This window comes from Ipomoea nil, unplaced genomic scaffold (genome assembly GCF_001879475.1).
Source record: "Ipomoea nil cultivar Tokyo-kokei standard unplaced genomic scaffold, Asagao_1.1 scaffold1421, whole genome shotgun sequence".
NCBI lineage: Eukaryota > Viridiplantae > Streptophyta > Magnoliopsida > Solanales > Convolvulaceae > Ipomoea > Ipomoea nil.
The window spans coordinates 8957076-8978445 of NW_017617849.1; the positions used below are offsets into that span (position 1 = coordinate 8957076).

General features: G+C 36.3%; 4 protein-coding genes, 1 long non-coding RNA gene and 2 other non-coding genes across 11 annotated transcripts; 3 read left to right on the top strand and 4 right to left on the bottom strand.

Annotated features, from left to right (window-relative positions):
• The first annotated feature begins 1998 nt into the window (after positions 1 to 1998).
• On the top strand, positions 1999 to 11288 carry LOC109187848. The gene is made up of 2 exons (XR_002055315.1): positions 1999 to 2033; positions 11160 to 11288. It is a non-coding gene; the product is annotated as an uncharacterized LOC109187848 (long non-coding RNA).
• On the bottom strand, positions 3179 to 4328 carry LOC109187847 (ethylene-responsive transcription factor ERF039-like). The gene has a single exon (XM_019338207.1). The coding sequence runs from the start codon at positions 4118 to 4120 to the stop codon at positions 3440 to 3442; it is 681 nt and encodes a 226-aa protein (XP_019193752.1). The 5' UTR covers positions 4121 to 4328; the 3' UTR covers positions 3179 to 3439.
• Positions 8731 to 10127, top strand: LOC109187845 (aquaporin TIP2-1-like). Of its 2 annotated transcripts, XM_019338205.1 has the most exons (4): positions 8731 to 8938; positions 9101 to 9351; positions 9470 to 9842; positions 9880 to 10127. In XM_019338205.1, exons 1-3 carry the CDS (start codon positions 8812 to 8814, stop codon positions 9836 to 9838), a joined length of 747 nt encoding a protein of 248 aa, XP_019193750.1. In that variant the 5' UTR covers positions 8731 to 8811; the 3' UTR covers positions 9839 to 9842; positions 9880 to 10127. The 2 variants fall into 2 exon arrangements, with proteins under 2 accessions (XP_019193750.1, XP_019193749.1); XM_019338204.1 differs by having other exon boundaries at positions 8732 to 8938; positions 9470 to 10127.
• LOC109187841 lies at positions 11052 to 15088 on the bottom strand. 3 transcript variants are annotated; one of them, XM_019338196.1, is made up of 14 exons: positions 14818 to 15088; positions 14048 to 14459; positions 13775 to 13863; positions 13520 to 13678; positions 13100 to 13436; positions 12908 to 13026; positions 12742 to 12814; positions 12420 to 12640; positions 12289 to 12345; positions 12052 to 12211; positions 11798 to 11929; positions 11547 to 11717; positions 11385 to 11444; positions 11052 to 11287 (listed from the first exon to the last, which is right to left on the bottom strand). In XM_019338196.1, the coding sequence occupies exons 1-14, from the start codon at positions 14859 to 14861 to the stop codon at positions 11168 to 11170; spliced, it is 2154 nt and encodes a 717-aa protein (XP_019193741.1). In that variant the 5' UTR covers positions 14862 to 15088; the 3' UTR covers positions 11052 to 11167. The 3 variants fall into 3 exon arrangements, with proteins under 3 accessions (XP_019193741.1, XP_019193742.1, XP_019193743.1); XM_019338197.1 differs by lacking the exon at positions 14818 to 15088 and having other exon boundaries at positions 11053 to 11287; positions 13775 to 13876; positions 14048 to 14171; XM_019338198.1 differs by lacking the exons at positions 13775 to 13863; positions 14818 to 15088 and having other exon boundaries at positions 11053 to 11287; positions 14048 to 14171.
• A 96-nt stretch (positions 15089 to 15184) lies between these two features.
• LOC109187844 (auxin-responsive protein IAA27-like) lies at positions 15185 to 17361 on the bottom strand. Of its 2 annotated transcripts, XM_019338203.1 has the most exons (5): positions 16605 to 17355; positions 15890 to 16116; positions 15718 to 15859; positions 15570 to 15631; positions 15185 to 15476 (listed from the first exon to the last, which is right to left on the bottom strand). In XM_019338203.1, the coding sequence occupies exons 1-5, from the start codon at positions 17141 to 17143 to the stop codon at positions 15439 to 15441; spliced, it is 1008 nt and encodes a 335-aa protein (XP_019193748.1). In that variant the 5' UTR covers positions 17144 to 17355; the 3' UTR covers positions 15185 to 15438. The 2 variants fall into 2 exon arrangements, with proteins under 2 accessions (XP_019193748.1, XP_019193747.1); XM_019338202.1 differs by having other exon boundaries at positions 15718 to 16116; positions 16605 to 17361.
• Positions 17362 to 21048: 3687 nt separating this feature from the next.
• On the bottom strand, positions 21049 to 21130 carry TRNAS-CGA. The gene has a single exon. It is a non-coding gene; the product is annotated as a tRNA-Ser (tRNA).
• Positions 21131 to 21254: 124 nt separating this feature from the next.
• Positions 21255 to 21336, top strand: TRNAS-CGA. Its single transcript has one exon. It is a non-coding gene; the product is annotated as a tRNA-Ser (tRNA).
• The last annotated feature ends 34 nt before the right edge of the window (positions 21337 to 21370 follow it).

A 21370-nucleotide genomic window follows, 5' to 3' on the forward strand; every position in this document is an offset into this window, starting at 1 on the left:
CCAAACACAAACCCAGGCCTCGGGTAGAAACTATCATTGGCTATTTCACACCGATTCAATCATCTATCAAGATTCGCTAGATCCTAATTCGAATAGGAATATTACGAGAGTAATTATTAGAGTAGGAGATTACCCTAAAATGTAGAGATTAATAATGCTGTCATTATCAACCACTCCCAATAATATAAAATCTTGATTGCCCCTAAAAAGTTTAATGAATCTTTTGGTTGCAGACTGGGTTTTCCATGGAGAATGATTAGATAAGCAAGAGAAGAAGATGTCTTTACTTATTTGTCACTTAATTAGCTAGCCTGTCAAATTCTTGTCCTTCTGCCTAGGTGTAACATATATAATTAAGAGTGTTAAAGTTACTCCATATTAATATGCAAATTATTCTGTGAATCCGGGTTTAAATGTTCACAATTTACCTTTTAAAAATTTACAATTTGTATTCTATGAACACACAATGTTAAAATATATGTAATTGATTACTTTGTTTTGTATTTATAAGTTCGTTTCCATTACTGCAGTCACACAATATTAATAGATTAGAATTTGATGACCATATATTGTATTCACAAATTTCCTTCTACAGTTGTTATGTGTTTTGACTTAAAAACACAATTTTATATTCTAGAAATTCACAATTCCAATACTAAAAATACACAATTTATACGTTGTTTAGAACCAAATTCGGTATAACAACTCATATTAATATATATGGGCCGGGATTAAGTGTCCTAGGTGGTCTGTTTTCTATTCCAAGATTGTTTGTTTGCATGTGAGTTAGTTAGAAACTTCAAGCAGCTAAAATTATGGATTTATTATAGATTAAGGTTGGGGGAAATTAGTAATGACAACATTTGCATTGCTTGGTTGTACTACTTAATTAGTAATTACCAACTTAATTAACAAAGAGAGGCAGTTGGTGATTCCTTACTAATTATCCAGGGAAGTTTTGGAAGGTATGTGTTTATAGGCAATTTCACTTGTGCAATTCGGGGAATATTTTTAGTAACTTAGCTTATGGGGAACATTAAGTTAGGAGCCAAATCTTAACAATCACGCAATTATGTAATCAATTAGATATCACACGATTGTTACCTCGAAAGGTGGTGCACGATTTTTGTATTAGAATGTGACAAGTTTAATTTTGTCGAACTTATGATATAAGGCATTATTAGTGTGCCGTTTACTTTTCCTAAGTGTGGGTTATAGTGTGTTGTGACTCTAATCAGCAAAGGACCACAAGTAAGTAAATCAACCTAGATTGTGCGGCTCAATCCAATAATGTCAATAGATAGCTCCCACATGAAATTAAACTTAAAAAATAGTGTGTTTAGAGTTTTTTGCACTTTTGGTCGCACGACTATAATGACAATAACATGATTGATTCGCGACTTTCAAACCTTGCAATTTCAATCCACGATTATTTTTGTTGTTGCAATAATGATCCTTCCGACCGATGTTTACATTGACCTTGCAATCTTGGACCGATGTTGACCTCTTATTCTGACCAAAATGCGAAAAAATCAAACCCCCCAAAAAAAAAAAAATTTGCCAGAAACGAACTCTAATATGCTCTCATCTCATCAACCCATCTGCGAACAAGAGGAAAACATCGATTGCCATCTTCAACACGCCATCCATTGCTGATCTTCATCTTCTTTATTTTGAAGGAAAACATAATGGCTACATCGTTGATGAGATGAGAGCAGATTAGGGTTCGTCTTTGACAATTGAGTTTTTTTTTTTTTTTTTTTTTTGGTTTTATTTTTTCGCACTTTGGTCAAAATAAGAGGTCAACAGGAGTCCAAAATTGCAAGATCAACGTAAATGTTTATTTTATCCCTGCTTGAAATGTGGATTTTTTTTCTCGGTGAGATTTTGACGGAAAATTGGCTGGAAGGACCATTTTTGTAACAAAAAACAATAGTCGTGGACTAAAATTGTAAGGTTTGAAAGTCGCGAATCAATCCTGATAATATCACTATAATCGTGGAACCAAAAATGTAAAAAAAAAAAAACTCATTGTGTTTATTAAATCAATTGTCTAACCAACTCAATTGCAATAGAAATGTCTAGGAGGCGAGCAATTAGTAGAGGGGCAGTAGGGAGATTAATTAGAACGGTCCTACCATTTCAATTGCACTGTTTCATCGGACCATGAGCCGATGTTACCTGTTTGGCTGGCATCCAAACTCGTTAGAACTAGTAATTAAAACTTGAAGTGTCTATGTCACCAAAGGGTACAATAAAAACAAAGGCGCCAAAGGTTCCACAATAATTGCCTCATCACTTAGAACATTAATTATATGATGGTGGGAATTTAGTACAAACTCAACCAATTAACAAATTTTACTTGTTTGACATAAACTGCCCCTGTCATCACCTAATTATGCATACATTAACAGAAAACATAACATTTTACTCCCAAGTCGTCCAAGTGTTTTGTTTTTTCCCTTTGTTTAATTATGGATAATTGTGACTTGTATTTTGAAAAGAAATTTTGCAGAAAGTGACATTCCAACCTATGGTTTTGGTATCCAATGACACGTTTCTTAAGGGCATTTTTGGGTTTTTTAATATTATAGGTCCATGAACAAATATTATTGAAATGATGTGTTTTAATTGATTAATTAATATGTATATTAGGAGACAAATAATGTTGATTTTTCCTCATAATGTTCACCTTCTTACATGCTGGATGAGATGATGTGGATCTCTTTTAGTTTAACTAAGTATCTTTTGACTTTTTGAGGTCTTATCTAATATATGAACATGATTAGTCTCGGTGTGTAAAGTCTTACCATATCTTGACCGAGAAAATCAAAACTCTTTTTTACTCTGTATTTATTAGCCGATTCTATTTCACAATCATATATTGTTACGTAAAGTAGTGATGAATGTTACACGAGAGGATTGTAGTCTCATCTTGACCATTCTATTTACATCAAGATTGGCATTATTATATTTATATCATAAATATTCGTGATAAATTCATTTGTTAATTGAAGGATACACGTCATAATTAAATATATTATGAGTTAAATGTGTATGAAACTCTCTCAAAAGGGAAAAGTTCTCTACATTTTACTAATGTTGTAGGTGTTGCCCGCAAGTCTACTCGTCTAGTGTAAATATATGTCACTTTCTTATATTCAGAAAAAACAAAATATCATATTAATAATATTTTATTTCAGCTAAAGTATTTCAAACAATTTGTTTAGAAGATAACAAAACACTCCGAATTATAATATATGAATACAAATATTTATTTGTATTTATCATGCTGATAAATATTTATTAGACAGAAAGGCAGGGATATTTAATTTAACAAAAAAAAAAAAAAAGATAAACAAGATGGACCGTGGAGACTAAAACATTAAATTAATATATTTTTAAAAAGCAAATAATTAAAAGAGATTGATTGACGCGATTAGTGAGCAGTCCAGTTGAGTGTCTCAAAGCTGGGCGGATTCACAGTCTCGCCACCCGCCGGTTCATCAAGAAAGTGGGCGCAGAGATCATCGTCCGGCAACCACCACGGCGGATACACCCACCGGTCAAAGGCCGCCAACTCGGGCTTGGGCTCGGACGAGTCGAAGCTCCCCTCGTCGTCGAGATTCGGAAGCTCGATGATCTCGCCCAGGTCATCGGACGGTGCCGAAGTTGTTGTAGGCGATGCGGCGGCGGAGGAGGAGGAGCAGAGAGGGTTGAGCTCCTCCATGGCGGCGGCCTTGGCGGCCGCGGCCTGGACGTCGGCGGGCGAGGCGGAAGCCGGGCGCGGCAACGAACCTACGAGATGGGGGAAGTTGAGGAGCGTGGAGTCCCCCTTGATGGCCACCACCGCGACGTCGTGAGCCCGCGCCGCCATTTCCGGCGTCGGGTACGTCCCGAGCCAAATCCGCGACTTCTTCCGCGGCTGCCGTATCTCCGACACCCATTTTCCCCAGCTCCGCATACGCACCCCTCTGTAAACCGGATGCCTATTCCCACTCTCCTTATTCTTCTTCGTCTTCTTCTTCCTCTTCTTCTTCTCCTGCATGGACTGAAACGAAGAACCCAAAGAAGAAGACGAGTTGGTACAGCTTTCAGCCGCTAATAATTCTTCCGCCATTAACAAATGTGTGCATATATGTACATATCATACCCCCATTAACGCTCGCTCGCCATATATAGCTATCAAGAATTGAAGATATATAATTGTGAGGTGAGGTGAGAGAGAGAGAGGGGGGTAAATATAAGTGATAATTGCAGGCCAGAAATGGCAAGAAACAGACAAAGTGGAAAATACCCGTTGAAGCTAGAGAATGACAGGCTACGTGGTTTTACATATAGAGCTTTTAATTGTATAGTATAGTACGTACCAATATATAATTGTAATAAGTCATCTTCTTCGCTAAAATCCACGTATCTGTCGTTGTAAACTGGCCGTTGTGGACGGGTCGGAATTTATCTCTCTTTATTTATTTATTTATTTATTTATTTATTATTATTATTTTTTGTTTTTATTTTTTTTAGATATAATAATATTGGCGTCTGATATAAATTTAGGTAACATTGGAAACTCTTACCTTGTACATTTCCTCCATTGTCCTTTGTTGACTCATCATCTTCTCTACCAATTAACTTGAATTTGTCATATACCACCCAAAAAGATTTAAAGAGAATACCATACCGTATTAAATAATAATTTAATTACACAAAACGCCAATGTGCAATCTGTTGGATGGGTAGGGTCGAGGAGACCGCATATAATATAATTCTTATACAATTCATAATCAAAAGTTTTTTTTTTTTTTTTTAGTGCTATTAACTCACAGAGCAACATTTATTTATAACTATATTTTTAACCTACTAAAGTACAAAGAGTCAATACCGTCTCAGTACCCACAATCTCATATATAGAAGTGTAACTTGGTACCACTAGACCACAATGTCTTGACATAATCAAAAGTTATTAATCAACAAATTGAATACCACTCGAAGGGTTTGGAAACTCATGAACATTAAGCTATACCCCTAGCTCCAAATCATCAACAAAAGAGACTATCTAGATAGTTATTGATGACTTCCTTCTTAGTAATTTAAATCAAATAATATTGCAATTCTTGATTCAATAGCTCTCTTATTGCTACAATGATTGAAACACAAGAGTTTTGTGTTATTTTATCTTGTAATATAGTCTTCAATTTGCTCCAATTAATCACCAATGAATCACTACTTTCCACCATAATAGACTGAAAGTCCTCTGTCTAACTCGATAGTAGTTCATAATAAATCGTCCAAATATGATCTTATGCATTTTTAATATATATGAAACATTTAATTTTATATATGCCTTTGTTTTTTTGTGAAAAGAAAAATATGAAAACTCCACGTCTCAATTCAACCTAATATTAAGAGGAAAATACTATGTGAACTTCTATTTTCTATTCTCACACACAAAATCTTGATATAGTCATTTATATTGAGACTCACATAAAAATATTAGTTTATCCATGCCCGCCACATCATATCAGTAAGTAAAATTTATTATGAAATAAAATTTAAGAGTCAATGTAATATAACTCTATTAAGAGTGGAATAAATTCTAATTCACCAATACCATGCATTCTCGTACGGGAAGTAGGTCCATCAACTAATAATGAAACCTTGTGCCACTTGTCGAGAGAGCTGCATTTATGCGACTATCAAAGCTGTAAACTTGCTGGCACCCATGCACTTTTATCTACCTTCACTCTTCATTGTTGCTCCTCCAGTATTGCAACCGTACTTTGGTTTGTTTATACACATTTTTAGTCTTACCGTTATTATAAAACTTAAGTTTTTGTTCTTCTCTATAAGGGAGATTTGAGGCTTGTGGCGCTAGAGAAAGAGGTTGAACCTTTGACTTTGTGATTAACAGCCACACGCTCTAACTAACTGAGCTACTTCAGCGGTATATTCTTAATTTTTAATTTAATGATTTTATTGACATTACTACACATGTTACAATTTAAACATTTGGTGACATTAACCTCTTATCTCTATTGAAAAACGTTGATAAACAACATATTATGAAAAAAAGATTATTTTTCATAAAAAATCCAATTATTATATATTTATGCATAATTTTTTAGGAGTAAATTGTAAAATTATTATTAAGCCCTTGCACATATATAAATTGTTGCTTACATTTTGATGTTGTTAAGTCCACAGTTCTTGGGCCTTGGTCTAGTACAATTGGATCAGAAGAGTGGACCAATCGGCATTCCAGCCATCTTAAAATGTTGGGCTCTTCCTAGGTTTCTCGAGTAGAGATAGAATAAAGTAATGTCTTCATGTCTCTGCTCAAGTTCATAATAGGCCCATTGGGCATAGAATGAAGCTGACTATCTACCTATGTTGTTTTCTTCTTCTTCTTCTTATTATTATTATTTTGAAAACAAACAAAAACATAGGATTTCATTACCTACTATTTTATACACATTCAAATAATGACCATTACATGTAAAAATAATGTACTTTATATGCATAAAAATTATTAGATTATTATTTATTTTTTCTTAAAACATGATTACAACAAATTATAAGAATAAAATATATTATCTTTGCCTGGACAATAACTAATATATTCGCTCTACAAAGAAAAACAACTATCTTAGAAATAATGTCTACATGCAACATAACCTATCTTCGAAATAATGTCTACATGCAACATAACCTTATAGTGTGAGGTTCGGATGACATAAATTTATAACTGTACTAAGGGACAGTCTCATGCATGTCTACTTAGGCTCTTTAACTCTCATGCATGTCTTTATGTTTTTGAGGTTTTCTTTTCACTTGAAGAATAAAAATAAAGACAAAAATGGTTTGTTTTGGGTTTGGATCAACTTGAAGGGGCAAAAGAATCAAATTTGGATATCCAAACCCCTTATAGACAGACAAAATGGGGAGATCATTTGAAATAAAATAAAGTTAGATGTATATGCATATAAATATATGAGCAAAAAACCAAAACCTAACAAACATACATCTAATGAAAAACTTTTGTTTAATTAAGCACACCTAAAGATTCCTTATCCAACCCCACTCCCAAGCATTATTAATTTTTTTTTAATCCAAATTTATGAGTTCACTTACTATATTTTGAATTCTATGAACCCGCCTTATAGAGCTCATGAGCAGGTAAATTTAGTCAATTTAATTACACTTAATATCAAACTGTACACCTTTATGTACAAGAAGCCTAATCCATCCCAAATGTTCCCTAATTTTTATTTTTTTTTTAATTTTTAAATATTACTGACTCTATTATAATATAGTATATGTTCATAACTACACTCACATCCACTGAGGCTCGAACCCACAATTTGTCCAACCTTGGTGTCATTAAACCACAAGGTCTTCGCGATAAACCCTAATTAATGGTCGGTGCATTTTGGGGACTACACCCTCAGCTCCCTCCGTCTTGCATGCTTCCCTCGCCTCGCCGCTCATCCAAAATGGATTGCCATTTATGCACCTAATTTAACCCTAATTTTTTTTTACCAGATTTGGTTGTCACGGTTGACATAACACCCCCTTAATAATGATGTTTTATCAACTTTGACCGTTGAAAATGGACCCCACTGGGTCCCGGGTTCACATGCAAAGAGCTATCGTCCACAGGAAAGGCATGTTCTTGCCAGCTACGATTTGCGAGACGCAGTTTTGAATTGATTGGCTGTTCATGGATATATATATATATATATATATATATATATATATATATATATATATATATGTATATATATATATATATATATGTATATATATAGAGAGAGAGAGAGATTGATTTTTAAGTTTCAGTACGGGTGAATGCTTTTCGTGCAGTTGTATGGGTGATTAATGTGCGTGAGCCTTGTGCTTAATGTACGTGAGGTTTGTGCTTAATGTCTGTGAGTGTGTAGTGCTTAATGTGCGTGAGTTTTATACTTAAGGTGCGTGAGTCTTGTGCTTAAAGTGCGTGAGTTGTGTATTTAATGTGCGTCAATGTGTACTTAATGTGAGTTGTTGAAACTTTAAAGTGAATGAGTTTTGTGTTTAATGTGCATGAGTTTTGTGCTCAAGGTGCGTGAGTCTTGTGCTTAATGTGTATGAGTGTGTACTTAATGTGAGTTGTTAAAATTTAAGGTGCGTGTGTTTTTGTGCTTAATGTGCGTGAGTTTTGTGCTTAAGGTGCGTGAGGATTGTGCTTAAGATGCGTGAGTTTTGTGCTTAAGGCGCGTGAGTTTGTGTTCTGAATGTATTTTGTTTGTGTGTTTAATATGCATCTGTTGTGTACTTAAAGTGCGCTAGTGTAACGCTTAACGTGAGTCTAACCGCACTACTCGCACCTGATCCCTTCTATATATATATATATATATATATATATATATATATATATATTGATGAGAGATATTGGAGGCCATTATATGAGTGTGTACACTTGATAAACTCTATCATGTAATCTTGTTACCTTAGTCCCTACATAAAGAATCACGAAAAACTAAACTAACTTAAATTATGGGATCAAATTAAGAAGACTAAATATCCCTCTTCTTAAGAGTCAAACTTGTAATTTTATGATTTATTAAATTAACTGACCAACCAAGAATTTTTATAGTTCAGTGGTACTAAGTTATTCTCCTAGAGGTTGTGGGTTCGTGGCTGGAGATGGACTCTCTTCCACCTCACTTGCCCCTATATATAGGGGAGAAAAGTAATGCCCTCTTCGTGCAGTGGCTTCTTTTTCTTTCACCATCGTCAGCTCCCGTGGGTTAAGCTAGACCTCCTATCAAAATGCCGGCTATAGCTTTTGGACGGTTTGATGATTCTTTCAGCGCCAGCTCTCTGAAGGCCTACCTCGCCGAGTTCATCTCCACCTTGCTCTTCGTCTTCGCCGGCGTTGGCTCCGCCATTGCTTACAGTTAACATACATATGCTCTGCCACCTCTTTAACGTTAATCGTTGTTCTGTTGTCTTTGATAGTTTTTCATGCATGTGATATAGAAGTTTTCTTGATAAAGAACAAATGTCCGGCCATGCATGCATGTTACGGAGTATTTATTTAGTTTTGTTTTGGTTGCAGACAAGTTGACGGCGGATGCTGCACTTGATCCGGCTGGGCTTGTGGCGGTTGCGGTTTGCCATGGACTGGCTCTGTTTGTGGCGGTTGCTATCGCCGCCAACATCTCCGGCGGCCACGTCAACCCCGCTGTTACTTTCGGGTTGGCAGTCGGCGGCCAAATCACCGTCATCACCGGCCTCTTTTACTGGGTTGCTCAACTCTTGGGCTCCATTGTTGCTTGCTACCTCCTCAAAATCGTCACCGGCGGCCTGGTAAGTAAACAATGGATATAAAATGCTTATAATATAATCAGTCACACCGCAACATTTCAGACATCTGTCTACCATTATATTTTCTATAAACATAATTTTGTTGTATATAATGTTGCAGGCGGTGCCAACCCACGGTGTGGCGGCCGGCGTGGGAGCCATTGAAGGAGTTGTGATGGAAATCATTATCACTTTTGCTTTGGTGTACACGGTGTACGCCACCGCGGTTGACCCCAAGAAGGGATCTTTGGGAACAATTGCCCCCATCGCCATCGGGCTCATCGTCGGGGCCAACATTTTGGCCGCCGGCCCATTCTCCGGCGGGTCAATGAACCCAGCCCGCTCCTTCGGGCCGGCAGTGGTCAGCCTCGACTTTGCCTGCAACTGGATCTACTGGGTCGGGCCTCTCGTCGGCGGTGGCCTTGCCGGCCTCATCTACGCTAACGTCTTCATGTGCCATGAACACGCCCCGCTATCCTCCGATTTCTAAGTTTTCTGAATATGTTTGGAATTTCGCATTTGAATGCTTGATCTGAGAAGTTCACTTTCCATTTCCGTTTTGTAATAAAGCTAGGGAAGAAGATTGAAATGCAGCATTTTTGGCTCTTCTTCCCTTTTTTGCTTTCTTCTTCTATCTTCTGGTTTGGACTCTGGAGCTGTACATTATGCCTCTCATCTTCTGGTGAAAACTTGCTTTATTATGTTAAAGATGCATTCATTCCCCCATTGTATGCTTTCAATGGAAAATAAATCCTTCAAATGACATTTCCCTTTGATAATAACTCAACTTGTTATGGACTATTTTTTCCACTTATGCTCAGCTCTCACCACTGTGGGATCATTTTCACAATTCCACATTTAGTTTTTAATTATTATTATTTATTTATTTTGTATTTGGTTCTGATCTCCCAACAAAGTTTAAGAAAAATGTAATAAAAATGATAATTAAATCCTAGACCATCTTTAACGGTTTGAGTCAAACTCGCTAAAAAAGATGCTCTTTAACACTCTTTAACGGTTTGAGTCAAATCCGCTAAAGAAGATGTTTTTTAACACTTAACACTTTGAGCTAAGAAGATGTTCTTTAATGGTTTGAGTCAAACCGCTAAAGAAACTCTTTAACACTCTTTAACGGTTTGAGTCAAATCCGCTAAAGAAGATGTTCTTTAACACTTAACACTTTGAGCTAATCCGCTAAAGAAGATGTTCTTTAACACTTAACACTTTGAGCTAAGAAGATGTTCTTTAATGGTTTGAGTCAAACCGCTAAAGAAATGTTTGGTCACTGATACATCAAATAGTTTGGAGTTTTGGGGAAAACGCTAATTAACAACAATATTTTTAAAAAAAAAATTGCTTATTGAATAAATGGAGCTTTGAGGCTTCCTTTTTAATACCCATCCGATGGGTATTGAATTTATCTTCTTTTTTTTGTTATTGTTTTTTAGGAAAAATGGGTATTGAAATTTTAATAAGAGGTACTTAAAATAAATAATAATAAAACCCTCTTGGGTTTGTCTTCGATGTGGGATAAAGTCACAAAGGGGAGCGTGGGCAGCTCTCCTTTGTCTTCTTCTTCTTCTTTTTTTTTTTTCTTTTTTTTTTTTCATTATTATTATTATTATATTTATTTATTTATTTATTTATTTATTATTATTATTATACAATATCCTTATATGTCATTCCGCTAACATTCAATATCTAATTTTACCAAACATTTTTCTGCAAACCGCTAATACAATTCGTTGGTCAACCCACTAATACAATTCGTTGTCCACTAACCGTTAACCAGTATCCGCTGATTGTCAAAGGCCATAATCTAATTGACTGCATTAGAAGAAGATTCTTCAATACTGTTCCTCAGTTTGATGTCCATCTTCTTGGTTCTCTTCAGTTGTTTCACGACACCAATTCGCTTGGAGGAATAAGGAGAAGGAATCTATAGGAAAAAAGATGATTAACCAGGAAGCAGAAATTAGCAGAAAACTAAAGAACAGGAATCAAACATGGTGAGATATATCAGAAATTATGTTTACCAAACAAGGTGTGTATCTCTTCATTGCAGCAAACATGGCTGCATGACCCACAGCAGATACCTGGTAGATGAATGGAAAGTTAAAAAAAAAAAAAACAAAGTTCATCTAATAAGTTGTTGCAAGATTCACTGGAAAATGGAGATCTAGACAATTGATCCTTACAGGAAGCAGCATCAGAATGGTGACAGGAACAAGCGTGGCGATATCAGTTACTGTTTGTTTCATCTTCTTCCTCTCCCTTTTGGTCAGCAGGTGGCCTTTCAGTTGCTTAACAAGAAGCCCAAAAGCATCCGAGATGTCGATGAAGAGCAGCTGAGTACCCATCCACACATTCTATGATACATATGGTGCCACACATAAGTAGTATATATAGCCTGAAGTAAGAACTTTGAGTCTTGCAAGTATAGACTTACTTGACTTGCAGTTATAAGTTTGGCCATGGATTTTCCGATTAACTTCTGGTGCAGAGGCTCTGAGGTCGACGAGGATGACGAGCAACTCAACTCTGCTACCATATCAGCATCCACCACAGCTTCCCTTGACACCTGCAATTTCATTCTTGATAACATCTTTATCTCTGTAAATGAACTAAATTTTGCGGGTAATCATAAAAAAAGATTGCAAATTTACTGTTCTGAGTATGAATTCTTGCATCTGGTCTTTATACCTGCTGCAATCTAGGTTCAAATTGATGTTTTTCCCTCTTTACCAAATCAATTGAAGCTTGCTTCCCCTCCAAACTAAAGGGTGAACTTATCCCACTTCTTTTCAGTAAAGCTGCTGCTGGATCAGCAGATGAACCTTTTTCTGCAATTGTTTGCAGTTCCCTGCATGAGAAAATCAACACTCATCTATCTAATACAATCTTTAAATCACACCAAGAAATACCAATTAACTAGCATACCCTCTTCTGTCATAAGCAGCCCAGAAGTCTTCCAAACAGGTTGACAGCAAACTCTGACTAAAAGATTTCACACAGAATTAGTTCAGAATGAACGAAATGGCGTGTTTTGCAGAGATGTTTATGTTTATCACCTGTGAAGCAAGAAGTCTAACAAATTTGGCTCTAAGGCTTGCTGGAGGGAATTGTTGTAGTGAGCAAATCCAGATATAACATCATAGCATACTGTCAGAACAGTATACAGAATGATTTCGGTTTCTGCTTGACTTGCATGCTGTTTGGATCTTCTTTTATCACAAAACTTGCTAGCATATGCAGCATAAAAGTCGAGCCATCCAATTTCGTCGGTTATCACCTGCAACAATGAATCTTAAATCTTAATACACTGTCGTGGTGTCATCTATCTTCCTTGAATCTTTCTCTGTATGTTAAGAATATAGATAGCTAAGGACTAACCTCCATGAAGAGCTGGTACTGGGCAAGAGTTGAAAATTCTGGATATGTTTGAAGGCTACCACATTCTAAATAGCTGTTTGGAGAGCATATGAACTCCATTTATCGTCATATTTAGGTTAAACCGAGTACACTGATACAAATCCAAAGGGCAAAGGCAGTTAACTACCTGAGAAAATCCATGGTTTGTTCATCGAGATCCTTGATAGCCATTTCTGACAGGAACAACCTTGTCGCTCTTCCCAAATATGCAAAAAGTCCTAAAGTGGCCAAACTATTCTCTTGGACCTGTCAAAAAAAAAAAAAAACTCAAAATTACATTACCAATAACACATGATCTCAAGTTATGGGGTTAAATGACCTTGTCGCGAAAAGCATGCTTGTCTGCAATTGCATTTTCTCTGTGGAATGCATTGATTAGTTTCTTCTGAACTAATCCTATCCAGAATTCCACATCTTCAATGCTTCTACTTGGTAGGATCTTTCTTCCAAAATGAGACAGGAACTCCTCTTCAAACCCTGCCTCGGTTGCTAAATGATGAAATTTATCAATGGAAACCAGACTGTCTGACAAGTTCATGAGCTCTAGTACTGTATCCTCGATTTTAAGCAAAAAGAGAGGACAAGAAATTCTTCCCGAACATAACTTTTGCAGTGCAGCACAACAAGTTATAGCCACTATTATTCCTGCAATTCCACTGAACATACTTGTATGAAGCAATCCATCATAGAGAATGGAAACACGTTTTAATGTAAGTAGCAAAGGGTTTCAAGAACAGACCTCCCCGCGTATTCCATAGACCATTTCTTGAACAAGGGGATGAAAAAACCGGCTATGCGTGGCAGCTCAACCACTCTGAACCACTGAACCAGCTTAGGGTTCCTCATATTTAGCTGACTTTCTATTTGCTCTCCAAGAAAGTTTATGATTGGGGATAGGCTGATGCATAGTGTAAGAAAGAAATTAGTTTCAGTAACTACTACATTCCACAATGAACATCGGTTATGAACAAAGATTCGATTAACTAGAACTTACCTCTCATTAACAGAAGGGTTGTTGCAGCGTTTATGTGATAGAAATACTTCCACTTCTATTGCTGCTTTCAGCAGAGCATAAAATGCTACCTGTGCAGCCATTCTGATAAAATTATTATTATCTTTTTTCTGTTTATCCTGTAGGTCTAAATTTCCAAATTGTTTAACTTGAAGACAGGGAAAATAAGCATACAACATTATTAGTTGCACTTGTATTGACACCATCAGATTATAAAAGCCTTATCTGAGTTCCTTTGTTCTCATGATCTTATACCTGATATGCAATGTTCTTATGCCAAGCATGGACATCTACACCATTCCATGCCATAGCCAGCTCTGCTTCACTTTTACCCAGTTTAAGTGTCTGTGCTGCAGCAGAAAAGCTTCTTGCAGATTCGTGCAATACCCACACGAGACAGTTAACTCGATTGAACTCCATTTCTCGACTGCGACCCTTGCCTAATAAGGGCTCTTCCTGAGGAATGATTTGGTCTGAGTCTTCCATGGATACCATTGATGAGAGTGTTCCTAGAGGAATCTGTTTCAGTCTGGTTTTCTGAGAAAAAGGCCTATAAAGATCATATCTTTGTGGCAAAATGCCATACTTTTGCTCTTTGATGTTTACATTTGATGAGAAGATCTTGTCAGAACAAGATCGGGCTTTGTCCCCTGGATGGACATTTTTCCTGCAACATGAAGGTGCAACCAGTCATATCTCACACACACACATATATATGCAATCTCCTTCTTTACAAAGATTCAACCTTTATCAGATAAAGGATGAATCTTTGATGATTATATCCACAAATTGACCTAGGACACGAGGTTAATCCCATATCAGTTTAATACCCACTACCCAGACCTCCTAATCTCAACCTTAAAACGAGTCCAGAACCAAACTACAATAATCTAGAACATCATAGTACATACAAGAATCACTACATAAACTAAGAACTGGTACATAAACTTTCTTTTGGCACAAACCCAGAAAAAAAAAAAAAAAAAAAAAAAACAGGTAAGAGTATTTGGGGTGGGGGGACTTACAGGTTGCAGAAGTAGGGAGTTGGCAGAGATAAGGGAGAAGCCATTAGAGAAGAAGAGAGAAACCCAGAAAAGGAGTACAGGAGTAGGTGGACAAGGGGAAATATATTAAAAGAATTTGGAGAAGGCAACGAGGTCAAGAGATCAAGTTGGAGAGTTTAATATATAAAAATGGTGTCTTGCAAGGATCCAAGGCGGCGTGACTTAAGGTTGTTTTACAATGTCGGAATCTAGGAATTTGCTCCCTCCAGCAAACTGTTACCAAGTTTCTTATCTCTTCCAGTCTTAAGTGTACAAACAAACGCATCATGAATACAACTATGAAATATATGAAGAAAATGCTCAATTTTGACAGTAATGGATGGATGAAGATTGGAGTTAAGAATCAAACTTCATACAATCTTGGCAGTCTAGTACAAAGCAACTATTTAATTAAGTTTGCATTAACAACTTGAGTTGAAAGTTACATCTTCAGAGTACACAACTATGTTACTGCTATATCTTCTTGATCACAGTAGTTGTTCCATTCTTTGGATGTTACACCTAATCAAACCACAAAACTAGAAGGAATATCCTATACTGTGCACAGTATCTCTGGATTCTCCTTGCAGGAGATTCCCTGCATCACTTCTCGATCTTGAATTTCTGTGCAGCCCTCGGTGCTGCAAAAGGGAGACTCGATTCATTCAGATTTCACCATATTATAACAGCAACAATGCATAAGATTGTAACAAGAAAGGCAAGATTTCGAGTACCTAGACCAATGGCATCTGCACTTTTCATGATTCGTAATTTCTTGCATGACTCGGTGAACATCCTGTGAGAATGACGAAAAGATCAGAGTTGTGAGTTTTAGTGGGAGAGGCGAAATGGTTAAGTACAATTAGGTGAGAGCGGGCTTACTCCCATGGGACATCACCAACAAGCATCCAGTCACCATCCTTGTCTTCGTAAGTTAGCACATACTCTGACCCACTTGTGAGATCAATTAAGTTGGTTTCATCGAGCTTCTTTCGTCCAGGGAATCCATCAGAACTGCATTGTCCTGTTTTGTAAACGAGGGGGAGAGTCATACCAACTGTGAAACACCCGAACATCTTCTGGAGAGCTGATGAGAGCTCCGAATAATTAGCGTAGCTTTTAAGATCAACCTTTCTTAGATATGGAGCTCCTTCCAAGCTAACTTTGACAAAAATGCAACCAGGTCCCGGTTTCGCCTCAACGTCGTTGTTTTTCTTTACGTTGGAGGCAAGGGTGTTCTTGCGAAATGATCTAACAGGTGGCCATCCAACTACTTGCGCCCTGTTACAAACATAATGAATCAAATCTTACCATGAAGCATTATTGTTGAGCATATAGCCATTAATGTGCAATCCAACTATCAGCTTAGCTTTTAGTTGAAATGGAGCACATGCTTCAATTATTATAACCTCCTCCTGTAACTTGAAACAAATTGCAGAAAGTACAAGCCCAGTTCATCAATCAAATTAGGGATTCAACAAGATGGCATAATATGATTGGAAAAGAACAAGCTAGCCTACATCTCTTCTAGAGACACTAAGATGCTGTGCTATTTTCTTGATTACTAAAAGGAAAGAATAATTAGTGGGACAGTGAATTAAAAGCAAAGCTCCATTCTTTATCTTATTTTTCAGCCACAAAACTATTCAGAAGTCATAGCAAATAGTAAGAATAGTTGGAAACAGATAAACAGTAAATAGTAAAACAGAAGAACTTCATATTTAGGAAAAGAAAGACATTGCAAAAGAAGAAGAAGAAGAAAAGCTTACTTTGGGGCAGGAGCACCAACATTCTCATTTATAGGAGAGGGTTTGTTTTCCTCAGCAGGCTTTGGAGGTGGAGGAGCAACCTCTTTCATGGGAGGTCCAGCTGGCAAGCATGTTTTGGTGTCCTTTGGGCCAGGATTCCCTCCTTTGAGAGAGAAGAGAACATCTGTGTTACCCCAATCAGATTCAGATCCACCATTCATGGACAAATTCCACTTCCCAGAACCATCAATAGCATCAGAGAAACCTCTCTTAGCTCCTGACACAAAGTTCTTGAGAGGGCTAAACCCCACACTTCTATCCTCCAAATCCTTCCCAAAAAGACAAACCCCAGCCCCTGCAGCTCCAGCCTTCCTCTCAGGGGACTCTGAACCAGGCAACCCTAGCCTCAGCTCAGTCTCCTTGAGGTTAAGATCATTGCTTTCTTCAACCTCTGTACAGACAGTAGAGGAAGAACCAGAAGATGAGATCTTCTCAGAGCTTCTTTCCATGGAAGAAGCCTCTGATAGACCTATGTAATCATGTTCCAGTGGCACAGACATCAAATTGCTTCAAGAGAACAACGGGTAACAATACTCAACCCAGCTTGCAGAGAGCCAAGCAGGATGTATTTAGATGAACAACACGAGAGAGAATAAGGTAGAAAGAAAGCAGCTTTGCTTACAACTTTGAAAGAAGAGTTAGAGAGAGAGAGAGAGATAGAAAGAGCCTGATTTCTTGGTCTTATGTTCTGAGTTCTCCCAACAAAAATAGCTGGTTTTCTTGATACAAAAAAAGAATCTTCTTTGGCCTTTCTGTAGCCTTTTCTTTTGTTCAATTATTGTATTATGCAATTTGCAACAAAGGGAAGCAAATTTTTGGGAGATTAAAGAATACAAACAGGAACAAAATTATTCCTCTAACTTATCGAAAACAGTAAACAAAATATGCAAAACTTAACCACCTTAGGGGACAGACAACACGGGTAAACTCAAAATCACTGTTTGGCCTGCGGGAAATTTTCTTTTTCCTTAAAGCACAAAACTTTTCATATTCCGTATTTATTTCAATCCAAAATTTATTAAAAATACAGAAATTCGTGTCATCTCATCTATTGTGATTCAATCGAGAATTTTGTCAACTTCTATAAGTTAGTAAGTTGTGACCAACCCGGCATTATCTACCGACAAATCACTGTCGTATACTCCGGCAAAGCTTTCATTGCTGTTTTATTTGTAGAAAAATATTTTCTTTTCAGATTCTTTTTCTTTACTCGTTGTTTTGGTAGTAAAACGAGAGCTAACATGCGCCGGACCGGTCTAACGGGCACCTCAAATGGAATAAAAAATTCGCCGCACGGACTCGTAGATTGTAAGAAAATGACCGATCATGCAGCCTCAAAAATAGTTAAATGCTTCTCTCTTAAAACTAATATTAATTTGGTTTGTTTGATGAAATATCTTACGGTCTCAGATGTAAAAGTAGAATAGTTTATTGTTATAATAAATTAGATCGTAATAAGGATTTAAAATAAAATATAAGTTAAAAATTTCTTGTCAAAATATTCGGACCACAAAACATATTATTATAACTTTGTGAAATGAGACATCAAATTAAATGTTGCCACGAAAATTGATACATAACTCCATTCTAGCCACTATGCAGATTGAAATTTATGCAGGTTGCCCGACTTGTACGTGCTTCAACCAGTACATACTAGCAACCTAGCTCAATGTCTTCATCACATATTATCGCATTTGATGTATGATTAATTCAAATTCAATCTATATATGTTATACGCACAAAGTTAAAACTTTTATTTCAATAAAAATTTGATCGTAACTAAATGCTTAAAATGAGTAGCTATCTGGTTTACCGACCACGGGCGCGGGGCGGGGCAATCTGTCCGGATTCCTCTTGGATCAACGGTAGGCCCATGCATCCACCCCATTACGGCGAGTGCCTTCATCTTCATCTTCTCCAATCCTTCCTCCCAATCCAGGCATTCCACGTGGCACCAATGGATCCCACCTGCTGCCCACCATTGCTACAGTGCATATACATACCCAAGTTGCTAAGATACCCCCCACTGCCACTCATATACTACCACATGACTCATTCCTGTTTTTGGACATCCCATTCACAAATTCTTCGTGTCGTGGAATTGGGCGACATTTTATCTTCATTTTTCTTAACTTTGTTGGTCCATCTAAAGTTTATGCTTATCCACGCCTATTCAATTCAATTCGCCGCTCCAATCATTACTTCATTAGTTTAATTTGCACAAATTTTGGGATATACATACATATATGCCACCCTTTCATGCCATCTCCATTCTCCCCAAAATTTAATCCTACATAGATGCAACATATATTAGTAAGAGTTAATTCCACCAGAAGTCCATTGTCTTTGATGACAATTTCAAATTTAGTCACAGACTATTATTTTTGTCATTTAACATCTCAGATTATTTTTTTTTGACACGTTTAGTCATTTTCATGACTTTTTCTATTTTCAGTAAGGGCATTTTTGTCTCTTCATATTTTTCTTTGTTATTTTCCGATTTTAACTGGTTTAATTGATTTAGGACTTTACTAAAAATCAGTTGAAAAATATGATTACTAAAAATCAAAGGTTACCTAAAGTTCCAAATCAATTAAACCGGTTGAAATAAAAAAAAAATAACAAACGAAAAATATGAAGAGACAAAAATATCATTACTAAAAATAGGAAAAGTCATGAAAATGACTAAAAGTGTCCAAAAACAATAGTCTGGGATGTTAAAATACTTAAATGACAAACACGATAATATAGGACTAGATTTGAAATTACCACCAAAGAAAAAGAACCTTTGGTGAAATTAACTCTATTAGTAATACAGCTTAAATACCCCATCAAATTATACACAAGATTATAATTTGGTCATACAATTTTTAAAAATTATAATTGATTTATTAAACAATTTAAAAATGTGTAATTAAACTGAAATGGCATATACTTGTGGTTGACTGGCTGTACACTATCGTGACAGTTAACTTAAAAAAAAATAAAAATAAAATTTATTTTAATAATTTTAAATAAATTACAATTAAAAATTCAGCCCCGTTCGTCTTTTTCAAGAAGAAGATGGGGGAGTTTCTATTTTATTGTAATTTATTTAAAATTATTAAAACAGATTTTTTAAAACTTAACTACCATGTTAACATACAATTGAAAATACGTGTCAATTATTAAAATATATTTTTTAAAACTTAACTACCATATTAACATACAATTGAAAATACGTGTCAATTTCAGTTAAATTGCATGATTTGAATTGTTTAATGATCCAATTATATTTTCACGTGTTGTTCAGTGATCTACTTGACCCTTATTCACAACATATAAAAACTTAATCCAAATAGTTAAAGTAGTTAGTAAATGAAGTGGTAATGCAACTAGAAAGTTGGATAATCAACTCTGGTAAATATGCACTGTGTTAAAGAACAAGGTTTAATGTTTGGTATAAATTTTTGCTTAGAAATAATTATACAAAGTACTCTAAAAAAAAAAAATTGAGCTAACAATTCATATCATTCTTTTCGGTTTGAGTATATTTGGGAGTTAGTTTTTGGTATTTGAGTTGGCTTCCTATTTCATTTTGCATTGGATTTTTGTTGTTTTATTGGGCCAACTTGGCATAAAACGTTAAGCCTAATTTATAAGATGCATGCATTTGAGCAATTTGGTTCGAAATCCTAATCAAGTCATGAATAATATTGTCAGTGGCATTACAAACACAAGGTAGCAAGGTGCCGTGCAACAACCACTGCACACACTTTTGATTTCTTTGATAGCTACTAGTTGAAGGTGGATTATGGATGTTGTCCATATTAATTATAGTTACTCAAGGTTAAACATAATTGATCGGATCAAACCTAGAAGGTTAATAGTCGGTTCTCACTTCTCATATAAAGTTAAACTTATGACTTTATTTATCAAAGGCCAAATGTAATTTATGTATATTAATTAGTTAGGTGATCAAAAGCGAAACTTTTCTCTATTTTCTTAGTTAACATACACCTACAATATTATTATTACTTTTTTGTCAGAACACGAGCTGTCCTGAGTAGACCCTAACTGTAGGAGACAGACACCTTTAAGTCCGTACATACTCAGACTAATTTCCATTCGCACCCAAACATCTCTTAAAAGACAATTGGTTTTTCCATACGAGATGAGGTTTGTACATACTCAGACTAATTCTCATTCGCACCCAGACATCTCTTAAAAGACAACAGTGCTAATTCCCAAGATATTACGGGATAGGGTTCGAACTTCTGACATCTCTTAAAGGACAACAGTGCTAATTCCAATTCGCACCAAATTAAAAGACTAATTCTCATTTGCACCTAGACATCTCTTAAAAGATGAATGCACGACCACTCACGCCACCGAAATGACGACCTAAGAAATTGCAAAATCTCATCGTCGACAGCAGGATTTGAACCTATGCAGGCAAAGCCCAACAGATTTCGAGTCTGTCTCCTTAACCACTCGGACATATCGACTTTACCTGCAATATTATTAAACATAAATTGTCATAGTTGTTTGATACATTATTGCTTGGCCTGGTTAGTAATCAGGGAGTATTGTCTCAATCATTATAAATTTTCTTGGCTCTTTTGTCAACAAGTCGATATGTCCGAGTGGTTAAGGAGACAGATTCGAAATCTGTTGGGCTTTGCCTGCGCAGGTTCGAATCCTGCTGTCGACGATGAGTTTTTGCAATTTCTCATTTTCCCTGTTTT